The sequence below is a fragment of the Numenius arquata genome, chromosome 32 (assembly GCF_964106895.1).
Source record: "Numenius arquata chromosome 32, bNumArq3.hap1.1, whole genome shotgun sequence".
NCBI classification, from domain to species: Eukaryota; Metazoa; Chordata; class Aves; order Charadriiformes; family Scolopacidae; genus Numenius; species Numenius arquata.
In genome coordinates, this window is record NC_133607.1 from 609,214 (window position 1) to 621,535 (window position 12,322).

General features: G+C 49.4%; 1 protein-coding gene across 1 annotated transcript in view; it reads right to left on the bottom strand.

Annotated features, from left to right (window-relative positions):
• Nucleotides 1-313: 313 nt before the first annotated feature.
• The window catches only part of LOC141476426 (uncharacterized), an 83,916-nt gene continuing 71,907 nt past the window's right edge, over nucleotides 314-12,322 (bottom strand). The window contains 5 exon segments of the mRNA XM_074165104.1: nucleotides 314-602; nucleotides 1,502-1,819; nucleotides 2,686-3,021; nucleotides 3,413-3,736; nucleotides 4,139-4,459. Of these exon segments, the coding sequence (XP_074021205.1) occupies nucleotides 568-602; nucleotides 1,502-1,819; nucleotides 2,686-3,021; nucleotides 3,413-3,736; nucleotides 4,139-4,459 (1,334 nt within the window). The 3' untranslated portion in view covers nucleotides 314-567.

A 12,322-nucleotide genomic window follows, 5' to 3' on the forward strand; every position in this document is an offset into this window, starting at 1 on the left:
TTGCCTCTGTGGGGGGCAGTTGCCCAGCTGAGGGACAGACAAACCTTCAGGGATAAGCTTGTGTTGTGTGATGTTCAATACCCTTCCCAAGGCTCCTATGGCTGCCCTTGTTACTGGGCTGAACGTTAGCAGAGGCAAATGTTTCTCTGCAGACCTGAGAGATGGTATGGTGTCACACCATTGGTATAAATATTCATCATACTCATTCAGCACATAAATATTCACCATGTTGGACCAACAGCTCCCTGCCAAATATGTGCTCAGGCAGCAGAGGTCTACAGGCAATTTATGAGACAGCCAGATGTTCTGTTTTAGGGGAACTTTATTGATATTTGGCGATGTTTGCTTTTCAGTGGGAATAATGTGTCGAGCTGGGTTTTCTATCACTGCAGTCATAACCAAGTTTGTAGATCCTTCAAAGGGTGAGAGAGGATGGTTTTGCCAGACTCTGGATCCCATTATGGCACACTGATGGTTCGGCAACATCCCTGCCCTTCGCCTTCTCAGCTGAATCTTGATGGTCCATCTTCCTGCGGCAAGATGAGCATGGTCCAGTGGGGCTAGCACTCACGGTGCTTCTGGTTCCTCCAGGTTCTTGTTAACTGCAGAGAAAGGCAACAAGGTTAAGTAAAATCTGCTCCCAGGAACTCTCTGACACCAGAACTACCTGCTAGAGGTGACAAGGACTCTGCTCCTGAAGGTCTGCAGGTTGGGTCTGCAGCTCCATACATTTGCAGCTGTTGGGAGCCCAACACCTAAGCTTTGGACAGGGCCCTGTGGAAGCCAGGACAGGATTGCATGAAGTGCAGACTCTGACCCTGATGCAGAATGCATTGTTTGATCCAGAAGCCTGCAACACATGGTCCTGACAGCATGACCCTACGCAGCACTCAGGTGAAATCCAAGCCCCTACAGCCCTCCTCCTCCATAATGAAACCAGCCAAAGACCCCCAAGGATTTGTCACTTCACCTATGCAGGGCCTGTCCAAGCTTCTCTCCCAAGAAATAGGGCATGAGGAGTCAGGAACTCAACTCCCAAGAGCTTCAGGAAGTCCAACTCAGCCAGTAACTGAGTACTGATGATGTACATCTTGCCCCAGACACTGTTGCCCCTACAGATGCTCGTCGTTACCTCCTGCCCCAGAAACTACCCTACCTTCTCTCTCTCTGACCTTTATAAGCCTTGTCCTATACAAACCCCTTCTGTCAGCATCTCCCCAGCAGGATCCATCCCATAGTCAGACTGTCACCACTGTGTTTGCCTCTGCTCTGCTTATACCCCTCTCCCACCAGTTGGTTCCACCATATCCACCCTAACCAGATACTCTATATTCCTTACGGCTCCCTGCTGTATCCATTTCCCTGACTCCACAAGCATTATCCTGAGTGGGGGGGAACCATTCTGCCCTGGTATTCCCCTTCTGTCCCCTGCAGTTCAGCCTTCCGGCTCTGCTAGAAGTGTCCCCACATCACTTCAGATGCCATGGTGAGGGGTAGTTACCTGCACAAACAACATCAGCGTCCTCTCCATGATAGCAGTTATGTTCACCCCATGGCCTGGCCGTACAGTCAAAGATGCTCTCCTCTGTCCCTTTGCATTCAACATCGTCCAGCCAGATGATGTCCGATCCTCGCCCATAGCGGGCACTTCCCAGAGCTGACAGTGGTGACCCACAGCCCACCTGCTTGCACACCACCTTGGCGTCCTTCATGTCCCAGTGGTCGTCACACACACTGCCCCACCGGTTCTCATGGAGCACCTCAACTCTCCCAGCACACTTGTTTGGGCCATCCACGAGCCGGATCGGCCCCTCCTCAGGAATGTCCACCTCTGCACCAATGCCCAGAAAATAAATGTTAAGGGAGTGTCCTCCACACCTCACCATCTGTGGAAAGCTTGCCTTACTCAGGTATCTCAGCACACTGGAGATATGGCAAGGGCTGGACTTCTCTGGGGTGGGAATGAAGACAGAAAACCCAGGGAGAGGGGCTGTGGGAGAAGGGCAGGAAGAAGTTTTCCTGGTCTTCATGGATGACTGCAGGCTATACTGTGTCTGGTTCAAGGAGTCTGCTGATGCTAATCACCCTGCAACCCAGAGGTGAGAAAAGGGACCTGAGCGGTCTCGGGTAGGAGAGGATTTAATGCTGCCCCTGGGTCAGCTACATTCACATGTCCTCCCTGGGTCACCAGGCAAGCACTGCCCCCAGTGATGGGATGAGTTGATCAGCTGTGTCCCTCTCTTGTTCCCACCAGCAGACACAGAATCATAGAACCATTTAGGTTGGTAAAGACCTTTAAGATCATTGAGTCTGATCGTTAACTTAGCACTTCCAAGTCCATCACTAACCCATGTCCCTTAGTACCACGTCTACCCATTTTTTAAATACCTCCAGGGATAGTGACTCAACCACTTCCCTGGGCAGCCTGTTCCAGTGCTTGACAACCCTTTTGGTGAAGGAATTTTTCCTAATATTCATCCTAAACCTCCCCTGGTGCAACTTGAGGCCATTTCCTCTTGTCCTATCACTTGTTACTTGCGTGAAGAAACTACTATCCACGTCACTACAATATCCACAGAGCCGCACTGGGGTGCAGGACCAGCCCTGACTCAGGTAGGGGGCATGTGTGTGGTGGGATCTGCCTATCCTACTGCCCAGCACATGCAAGATAGGGGATGGAGGGGAATTTACCTGAGCACTCCACGCTGGCATCTTCTACATGGTTGCAGATGTTGTCTCCCCATGGCTTTGTCTCACATTCGGTGAGGGACGCTTCTGTCCCTGTGCAGTTCACATCACTCAGCCAGATCTGGCCTTCCCCTTCCCCGTATTTTGACTCTGGAATGGCTGATAGTGCTGTCCCACAGCCCAGCTGCCTGCACACGACCTTTGCCTCCCGTAAATCCCACTGGTCATCACAGACGGTCCCCCAGACACCATTGTGAAGCACCTCGACTCTCCCAGAGCAGCGGTTAGGGCCACCCACCAGGCGGACTGAAGTGGAGACGGTGATCCCCGACTCTGCAGACACATCCAGAGAGGCCATTGGTGTGTGTCCCCCCTCTCCCTGAGTATTCCTGCCCTTCCTTGCATACAGCAGCCTCTCCTCCATAGCTTTCTCCACATATGACATGCAACTGTCCAAGCAAGGAGCATAATGGCAGTCTTAACCTGAAGAAAAATGGCCACAGAGCACCCCAGCAAGCAGGGAAGAGAGAACTTCCCAGACAAAAGCCCTCTTTCATGGTGTAAGGACCCCAGGCCACGAGCAGGACTATCAGGATTGAGTACCAACTCAGTAGGAGAGGAGTGGTCCAGAGAAAGCCCTTGTTCCTGTCCAAAGTTTTGCTCATGTTGACTGTGAGGACACCCTAACGCATGACTGGCAAAAGCAGGAGAGTGGAAGGATTACCTGAACAAATTGCACTGGCATCTTCCCCGTGGTAACAATTGTGTTCCCCCCACGGCCTCGCCGGGCACTCAGAGAGAGCAGCTTCTGTCCCTGTGCAGTTCACATCATCCAGCCAGATGGTGTCAAATCCTCGTCCAAACTTGGCTCCAATGGGGGCCAGCACCGCATCCCCACAGCCCAGTTGCTTGCACACGACTTGGGCATCATTTAGATCCCAGTCATCATGGCAGATGCTGCCCCACTGTTCTTCATGAAGCACCTCAACCCTCCCAGCACATCGGTTCGGGCCTCCCACCAGCCGGATTGGGCCTGGCTCGGGTATTTCTGTTCCTGCCAAAAACAAACAAGGGAGAAGTTTTGGGACAAGTCTCTATGACCCAGATCACCTGGAGAAAGCAGAATCACCCATGATGCACCAAAACTACCTCTGCTCATCCCAAAGGGCTGTCAAAGACTCACTCCTAGTTTCTAGTTTGAGAAGAAAAGTTGAAGGGAAAAAACTATCAGGATGGAGACTGTCAGGGGAGGGAGGGGACTATCTGTGTCCACTCCCAGCTCTTCAGGTTGTTCCAGGTCCTGTCTGGGTCAAATGGAGTAGGAAGCTGGAGCTCAACAGAGTAATTCTGCATCCCTGACCTCCTAACTGGATGGGTCAGAAATTGCACCCTGGCTTATTTGAAGTAGAAAGGCCAACATGGTACAAAGTAGAAAAGACCTGAGGGTTACCTGAGCACTCCACGCTGGCATCTTCCACGTGGTTGCAGATGTTGTCTCCCCATGGCTTTGTCTCACATTCGGTGAGGGACGCTTCTGTCCCTTTGCAGTTCACATCACTCAGCCAGATTTGGCCTTTCCCTTCCCCGTATTTAGATTCCCGAGGGGCTGATAGTGCTGTCCCACAGCCCAGCTGCCTGCACACGACCTTTGCCTCCCGTAAATCCCACTGGTCATCACAGACGGTCCCCCAGACACCATTGTGAAGCACCTCAACTCTCCCAGAGCACTGATTGGCACCATCCACCAGGCGGATGTCAAGTTTGGTTGCGTCTACATCTTCTGGAGAGAGCAGATACCTTATGGTGATGGCAGGGAACGACAAAGAGGGCTCTTTCTCCCCAGACAGGCTGTCTTTATTGCCAAGCCAGGAGGAAGAAAAGCCCAGGGCATTTTAGCATCCAAAATCTTTGGTGGTTGGGAATTGGGTATTGAGCTGGAAAGGGCCAAAAGCCACAGGTTTTTGAGGGTCCATAAGTCTCTTTTGAGATACAAATCACAGGGTTTATTTTCAGCTGTAAAGGGAGAGGTGTAGTTTCCCCCAAACCTACCCCAGCATTTAGGTTCTGGGTAAGTTTCCCCATAGCTAAATGCTATGCTATCGCCACTAAATGCTGCTACAAGGAGTGGAAGCAGGGAGAAAAGAACTCGGCTATTTCTACCCATTCCCCAAGGGAAGGATTGGGTTTGCTCAGCTATTGACAGTGAGTGCTGGGTGCTGTTGTGGACCTCCAGACAGCCAGCACTCGGGAGTGGAAAGGACCTACTCAGGCTTGCTCCTGCTGTTGAACCCACTAGGACACACAGTCCCTCTCAAAACCTGGCTCCAGTTCCCAAACCTCTGATCACAACACTGTTTTCCACCCTAATACCAAGAACCAAATCTCTCTGGATGTTGTTGTCCTTTTGCATGGATCTGGGGTGCTGTGGTAAGAGAAATTCAGGGTCTGAAACCCTGAAGCACCTCCACACTGGCTCATGGAGCCAAGGGGACACCAGACATTCCTTCTTCTCATGGTGATGAGACCCCAGCAATGAGGATATACCAACTTCTGGTTTAACTTTGCTAAAATGAGCAGCTGTTTTGTCAGTGTTTTGGATCAGTACTGCTCTTTTCATTCAGACATCTGCAGTAGGTACATATGCATACAGGAGGTAGAGTCAGATCTTCTCCATTGAGTAATTAGGAGAATGTGGTTTAGAGAGAGAAGATCATAGGCCACATGAAACGGGTTTCAGACCAAAGTCTCTTGGTCCCGAGCAACATATTTAAATCTCCAGATCAGACACAGCCTCATTCTGCATGACATTTTGTAGCTGTGTGTGCTGACTCATGCTCCACGCTCTACTACAAATACTGACCTGCCAGCAGGACTCCGGCAAGGGAAGCTGAAACAGAAGAAATACAGGATGTTAGTCGGAGCTCTGCAGAGCACGGAGATTCAGGACAGCAAAACATGAGGCCAGAGACAAGAGCGCAAGCTCTGTTAGAGCCCGTTATTGCTCACTGTCTCCCAAGGCCAGCTGTCAATGGGCTTTGCCTAGTGCATGTCCGTGGGTCTTTCTTGATAAAGAGGTGAGATAAGGAGAGAAAACTTAAAAAACAAAGTCTACTGGAAAAAATGTGAAAATACCAGAACAGAGCAGTTGGGAGTTCTCTCATCTGGATTTAGTCACCTGAAAGTCAGTGTCCAGACAGATTAGATTAGATAGTTAGATTAGATTCAGTTCAGTTCAGTTCAATTCAATGAGATTATCTAGATTCCTGTGACATCCAGTGGAAAGAGTTAAGTCATGGTGGATGGATACCTGTCTCATTTTAGGGCTTATGCCCAGAACAGAGCATAAATTGGATCTAGAGGTGCTTGTCTCTCCCTAGAGACTCTGAATGTGACACCCAGCTCTTATCAACAGCGAGGCAAGAGGTACAACGCAGAATGAAACTGCTGGAAATGGGATGGGTTGCAAGCAGCACAGCATTTTATTTTTTCCTTTTGGTCAGGGCCTGACCATGAAGAAGCATTGCTATCTCTGAACTTCAGGCAGACACCAGACAAAACTAACCCCAGGACTGCTGTCGGTCCTGTGGACATTAATGGCAGCAATGAAATGCCACAGGAAGAGGTAAGGGCCTGCTGATAGGGTTATGAAAAGAAGCGTCTTCAAGGTGGAATGCGTCTGGAGACTTGTGCAAAGAGGCTGTTCCCAATCAGAAGATTTCCCTGAGGATTAACTAGAGGTGGAGGCAAACCCTGGGAGGGAAAGCCTGAGGAAAAAACTTGCCAGGATCTGTTTTTCCTGGAAACTCAGGAGAAGGGGACTTTGTACCTACTGTAAAAGGTCAACAGCAAAGAAGAGCTCAACACAAACAACAATTTCTGCTCCTAAATGCAGCAGTCTGGCAAGACTCCAAGCATTGACCAACAGCTTTAGGCAAGGGCAGAGCTGCTGACACCAGGACAAGCATTAGAGTTATTACTCAGATAATTCATTTTTCTACCTGCCTTTTCTTTTTTAAGCTACTTTTAAGTTTTATGGGATGAGATGCCTAATTTTTCATTGGGGGGGGGGGGGTTGGACTAGATGACCTTTAAAGGTTCCTTCCAACCCAAGCCATTCTATGATTCTGCGAACCCACACAGCAGAGAAACAGGGGCAGGGAACTCCACCTTTTGTGGTGCAGTCTTTGCTCATGAGGGCTGGGATTCAGTTCCCAAATTAGACACTTCTCAAGGTGTCTAGGTGTTGGTCCCAAGGTGGGGCAGCATCCAAATGTCCACCTGTGGCCCTATGGTGACATCTGAGGGGATCTGAGTGTCCACACTCAGTTATCAGATACGGATCACCTATCAGATACGGATCAGATAACACCAATTGCATTTCAGTTCTTCGCAGTGTCCCATTTACTTTCTGCTGTGAGCTGTAGGAGAAGCAATAGTGGGAGAGATGTACCATTGGCAGAGATGACAAGCCAAAAGCAAAGAGGAAAAAAAAATAAATCATGCCTTACTTACCCCAGAGGCATGCCAGGAAGACAAGCCTCATGTTGGTAGCAAAGATACTGTGCGCTTGTAGTCTCCACGGGAGAGCAGGGCAGGGAGGAGGCAGGACGTGCACCCAAGGGACTGGTTATTTGAGATATCCCCCTTCTCACAGCTCCTCCCCTCCACCCCAAAAACATTCTTCTGTGCCCCGTGGCAGGTGCTCAACAACTATGAAAAGCCAAGCCTCTGCCAGGAAGCAGCTCTTGTGCCATGAACTTCACGTAAACTGAGGGATTGTGAAATTTGGCTGTTTTGAGAAGCTGCCGAGCAAACAAGTCCTCTCAGGACAGCTGGTTCTGGACTATCAGTGACAGGGATGGTGGGAGACAGGGTTTTGCAAGTTGCATTCCAGCATTGGCTTCAGCCAACTGCAGGAATAGGGCATCAGTGCCCAGGCTTAGCTGGGAAGTTGGGTAGAAATCCACTGCCACTGATGCAGCATGAGAAGATGTAAGAAACCTTTTCCTACTGCTGAAAACAGCATCCTCCAAAAGTGGAAGTTTCTTCCAGTTTTTCTCCTGAGTTTGTCCCAAGAGATGGGAAGTCTTCACGAAATTTGATTGCAAGGTTTGTGTGTGCTCACAATCCAGTTAATTTTTAGGTTGGTGCGAGATCTTCTCCCGGTCTTGACAAAGCCAGATGTGAAAGCAGCAGGATGCTCTGTCCCCAGATGGGACAGCCAGGCTCCTAGGTTCCCTGTGAGGCTGAATCACCCAGATAGTCACAAAGCTGAGCAGGGATATGATGCTATCATGGGTGGGATCCACCTCATGCCAACTCCTTTATCTGGAAAATGCATTTAGATACCCTGCATGCCCAGCAGAGCTCATCAAGCACTCCAAAGAGGCAGTTGCAGTCAGGTATCACACTATGACACCCGTACTGGAGATGTCTAAGGGGGAAAATGTCTCAGGGCTGGATGAGGAGGCAGATATCCTGAAGGGAAGGTGATGTGATGCTAGGAGAATTGCTCCACACCCTCTACCACCCAGCAAAACCCTCAACACCCTCCTTGCATTTGTGAGGTTGGCCCACAGGACCATTGCTCAGCATCGTCTCTACAAATAGAGGTGGGTGCCAAAAAGCTCAGTTGAACACACAGAAAATACGCCTTACTGCTGGAGACACACAGGAATATATTTCATCCTAGGGACTGTGCATTGGACAGACGAGTTTGTGCAACTCTGAGGTATTCCTCTGCTTAGACTGTACAAATGAGGGACTACTTGTAACACCTCCTCTGTCTTCCTCATGCCAAGGAAGAGTGTGAAGATACCCTCTGGAGATGACAGACAAGGAGAGAACATCCCTGGCAGAAACGGAGGGTAGGAGGGTAGGAGTATCAAATCTTTGCAACAGCCAGTCCAGCAGACGAAAATAAAGAGGCCTGAATTAATACAGGTCTCAGGCAACTGAGGACCGTGGCCTTCTCAAAGACATTTGAGATCAGCACAAGTTTAAGTCAGGTCTATATTAAATTCAGTATCAAAGCTGTGTGTGGTGGTGGAGAGCATTGCATCTAACTGAGAGCAGATCAATCATAGAACAGTTTGGGCTGGAAAGGACCTTTAGAGGTCACCTAGTCCAACCTCGCTGCAATGAGCAGGGACATCACAGATTATCACAGAATCTTCTTGGTTGGAAGGGACCTTTGAGATCATCGAGTCCAACCAACAAAAAACAAAAACAAAAAACAAAACAAAAAACAAACAAACAAACAAAAACAAACAAACAAACAAAAAACAAAACCAAAAAAACCCCACAACACCAAACACCAAAACCAAACCAAAACAAACACCCACAAGCACACCCCACACCCACCCACAAACAGACACAACCCAACAGTCTCAGGCACTAGAGCATGCCCTGAAGTGCCATGTCTACACATTTCTGAAATACCTCCAGGGATGGCGACTCCACCACCTCCCTGGGCAGGCTGTTCCAGTGCCTGACCACCCTCTCAGTAAAGTAGTGCTTCCTAATATCTAATCTAAACCTCCCCTGCCCCAACTTTAGACCATTTCCTCTGCTCCTGTCATTATTCCCTTGGGAGAAGAGGCCAACACCCATCTCTCTACACCCTCCTTTCAGGGAGTTGTAGAGGGCAATGAGGTCTCCCCTCAGCCTCCTCTTCTCCAAACTAAACATGCCCAGTTCCCTCAGCCTCTCCTCCTATGACTTGTTCTCTAGACCCCTCACCGGCTTGGTGGCTCTCCTCTGGACACACTCCAGCAGCTCAATGTCCTTCCTGTGGTGAGGGACCCAGAACTGAACACAGCACTCGAGGTGAGGCCTCACCAGTGCCCAGTACAGAGGCACCATCACTGCCCTACTCCTGCTGGCCACACTGTTCCTCATACAGACCAGGATGCTGTTGGCCTTCTTGGCCACCTGGGCACACTGCTGGCTCATGTTAAGCCGGCTGTCCACCAACACCCCCAGGTCCTTTTCTGCTGGGCAGCTTTCCAGCCACTCTTCCCCCAGCCTGTAGCGTTGCCTGGGGTTGTTGTGACCGAAATGCAGGACCCGGCATGTGGCCTTATTAAACCTCATCCCATTGGCCTTGGCCCATCGATCCAGCCTGTCCAGGTCCCTCTGTAGAGCTTTCTGACCGTCAAGCCGGTCAACACTCCCACCCAACTTGGTGTCATCTGCAAACTTACTGAGGGTGCACTCATCCCCTCATCCAGATCATCGATAAAAATATTAAACAAGACTGGCCCCAAAACTGAGCCCTGAGGGACACCACTGGTGACGGGCCACCAACTGGATTTCACCCCATTAATTACAACTCTCTGGGCACGGCCATCCAGCCAGTTTTTTACCCAGTGAACACTTGTCTATGCCATGATTCACCATCTTCTCCAGGAGAACACTGTGGGGGACGGTGTCAAAGGCCTTACTAAAGTCCAGGTGGACAACATCCACATCCTTCCCTGCATCGAGAAGGTGGCTCACATGGTCATAGAAAGAGATCAAGTTGGTTAAGCAGGACCTCCCTTTCATAAACCCATGCTGACTGGCCCTGATCCCTTGGCTGCCCTGCACTTGCCGTGAGAGCTCACTCAAGATGATCCTCTCCATGATCTTTCCCGGTACCGAGGTCAGACTGACAGGCTTATAGTTTCCTGGATCCTCCTTTCAGCCCTTCTTGTCGATGGGCATCACATTGACATCTTCAACTGGATCTGGTTGCTCAGAGCCATGTCCAACCTAACCTTGAATGTTTCCAGGGATGGTGCATCTACCACCTCTGTGTTCCAGTGTTTCAAGATCCTCATTGTAAAAAACTTCTTCCTTATATCTAGTCTAAATCTACCCTCTTTTAGTTTAAAACCACTACTCCTTCTCCTATCACAACAGGCCCTGCTAAAACGTTTGTCCCCATCTTTCTTATAAGCTCCCTTTAAGTACTGGAAGGCCGCAGGAAGGTCTCCCTGGAGCCTTTTCTTCTCCATGCTGAACAACCCCAACTCTCTCAGCCTACAGATGAGCTCCCTGTTACCATTCTCATCTATTTGCTTAATTTGCAGTTTTGCCCACTGAGGACATTTTCAATCTCTCCAACTCTGTCCTGTTTTTTATCCTCAGATAGCTGCTAGTGCCTCCTTTCTGGCCAGTCTCCAGCAGGCCAACAGTTGGCCAACTCCCTTCTTGCAAGCTGATGCACACACCCAGCCCCTGATGTGGAGCAAAGACCTCAGCACTCCTGGAGAAAGAAGATGGTCACAGGGACATTTCATAAGTGGGGGGACAACCTGTTCCAGAAGTCTCAGGTGAGCTTTGCTTTTTTCACAATACCCTTAGGGTGTTGAGCCACAGCCTGTTGTGCTTTGTGATCCTGAGGTTCTTCCCGCTTGTGGGGAGTCTGGCCAGTAATTCCTGGTTTGTGTTTGTACAGTCAATTACACACTTGATAGTTAATCCCAACAAACCTGTGTTCGTTGACAACACTTTGCATGTTATCTCCTAGGTTGCTACAAATAGAAGTATTGGTTTTGTGCTCAATGTTTTTCCAGGAACTGAATTTAGACTGAATCTTCTAAAATTCAGAGTTCTTTGCTTCCCCATCCCTTCTTCCCTCTTCCTTCCTTCCTTCCTTCCTTCCTTCCTTCCTTCCTTCCTTCCCTCCTTTATTCTTCTCTTCCTCTCTTTCTTTCTCTCTCCCTCTTTCATTCAGTTATCCGTTCATTCATTAAGATGCAAGTGGGTCAAAGTGTAATTTTGACCACATAAGGAGGCTTGGAGCAACTGATTGTGCATGAGGGTTCTTGCATGGACTGCTGTCCCTTATACTATATGACAGTTCTTGACATCCACTGTGGCATTTTAGACAAATGTGCCCTTTCCTGGGTGTCCGAAGTGTCAGTGCCTACATCTGATTAGAAGACATTCAGGGTTCTTTTTGTAATTACTGATGATTTAATCAATACACATGGTTCACAGCAGTATTTTCGCCTCTGCTTGACATTGAACATGGCCCAGCTCTTCGTCAAAAAGTCCTTTGCCAGAGTATTTTGGGACCTGAGAGCTTTCCATGTCCATTCCCATATCCCCCTCTCCTTTAACCTTGGCTTTTTCACCTCCCCGTACTTTGGGGTTGGGGAGGAGAGGGGAGGCTGTTGCACCAACATGGACATGCCAACCATGGCACTTCTCACTCTCTCTGGGACAACTTTCCTTCTGTGGACGTCTTGCAAAGCCTGGAGGCATCCCCTGGTGTCTCTGGCTGTCTCTATCAGGAAGTAAAGCTGTCATTAATTACAAGCAGTACTTTGGCACCTGCATCACTGCAAGGAGTTGGGCTTCCCTGCGGGCTCTGTGGAGGCTCAGGGGTACACAAACCACAGAGCCATCTCTTGGCCAAAGTCCACAAAGGTCCTTCACCTTCTTAATTCCTCAAAGCCACTCTGTGGGGATAATCATCTAAATCTGGTAGAAGTCTGATTACCTGTAATGCTTTTGGCAGCGGTCACCTGGGAGATGCCATCCTGTACTACACCTCAACACTAGGACAAGGCTGTGCTTCTAAATCCCACCGTGTCTTGCACAAATGGCCTTGCTTCATTGAAACCCATCACCTGGTTTCAGC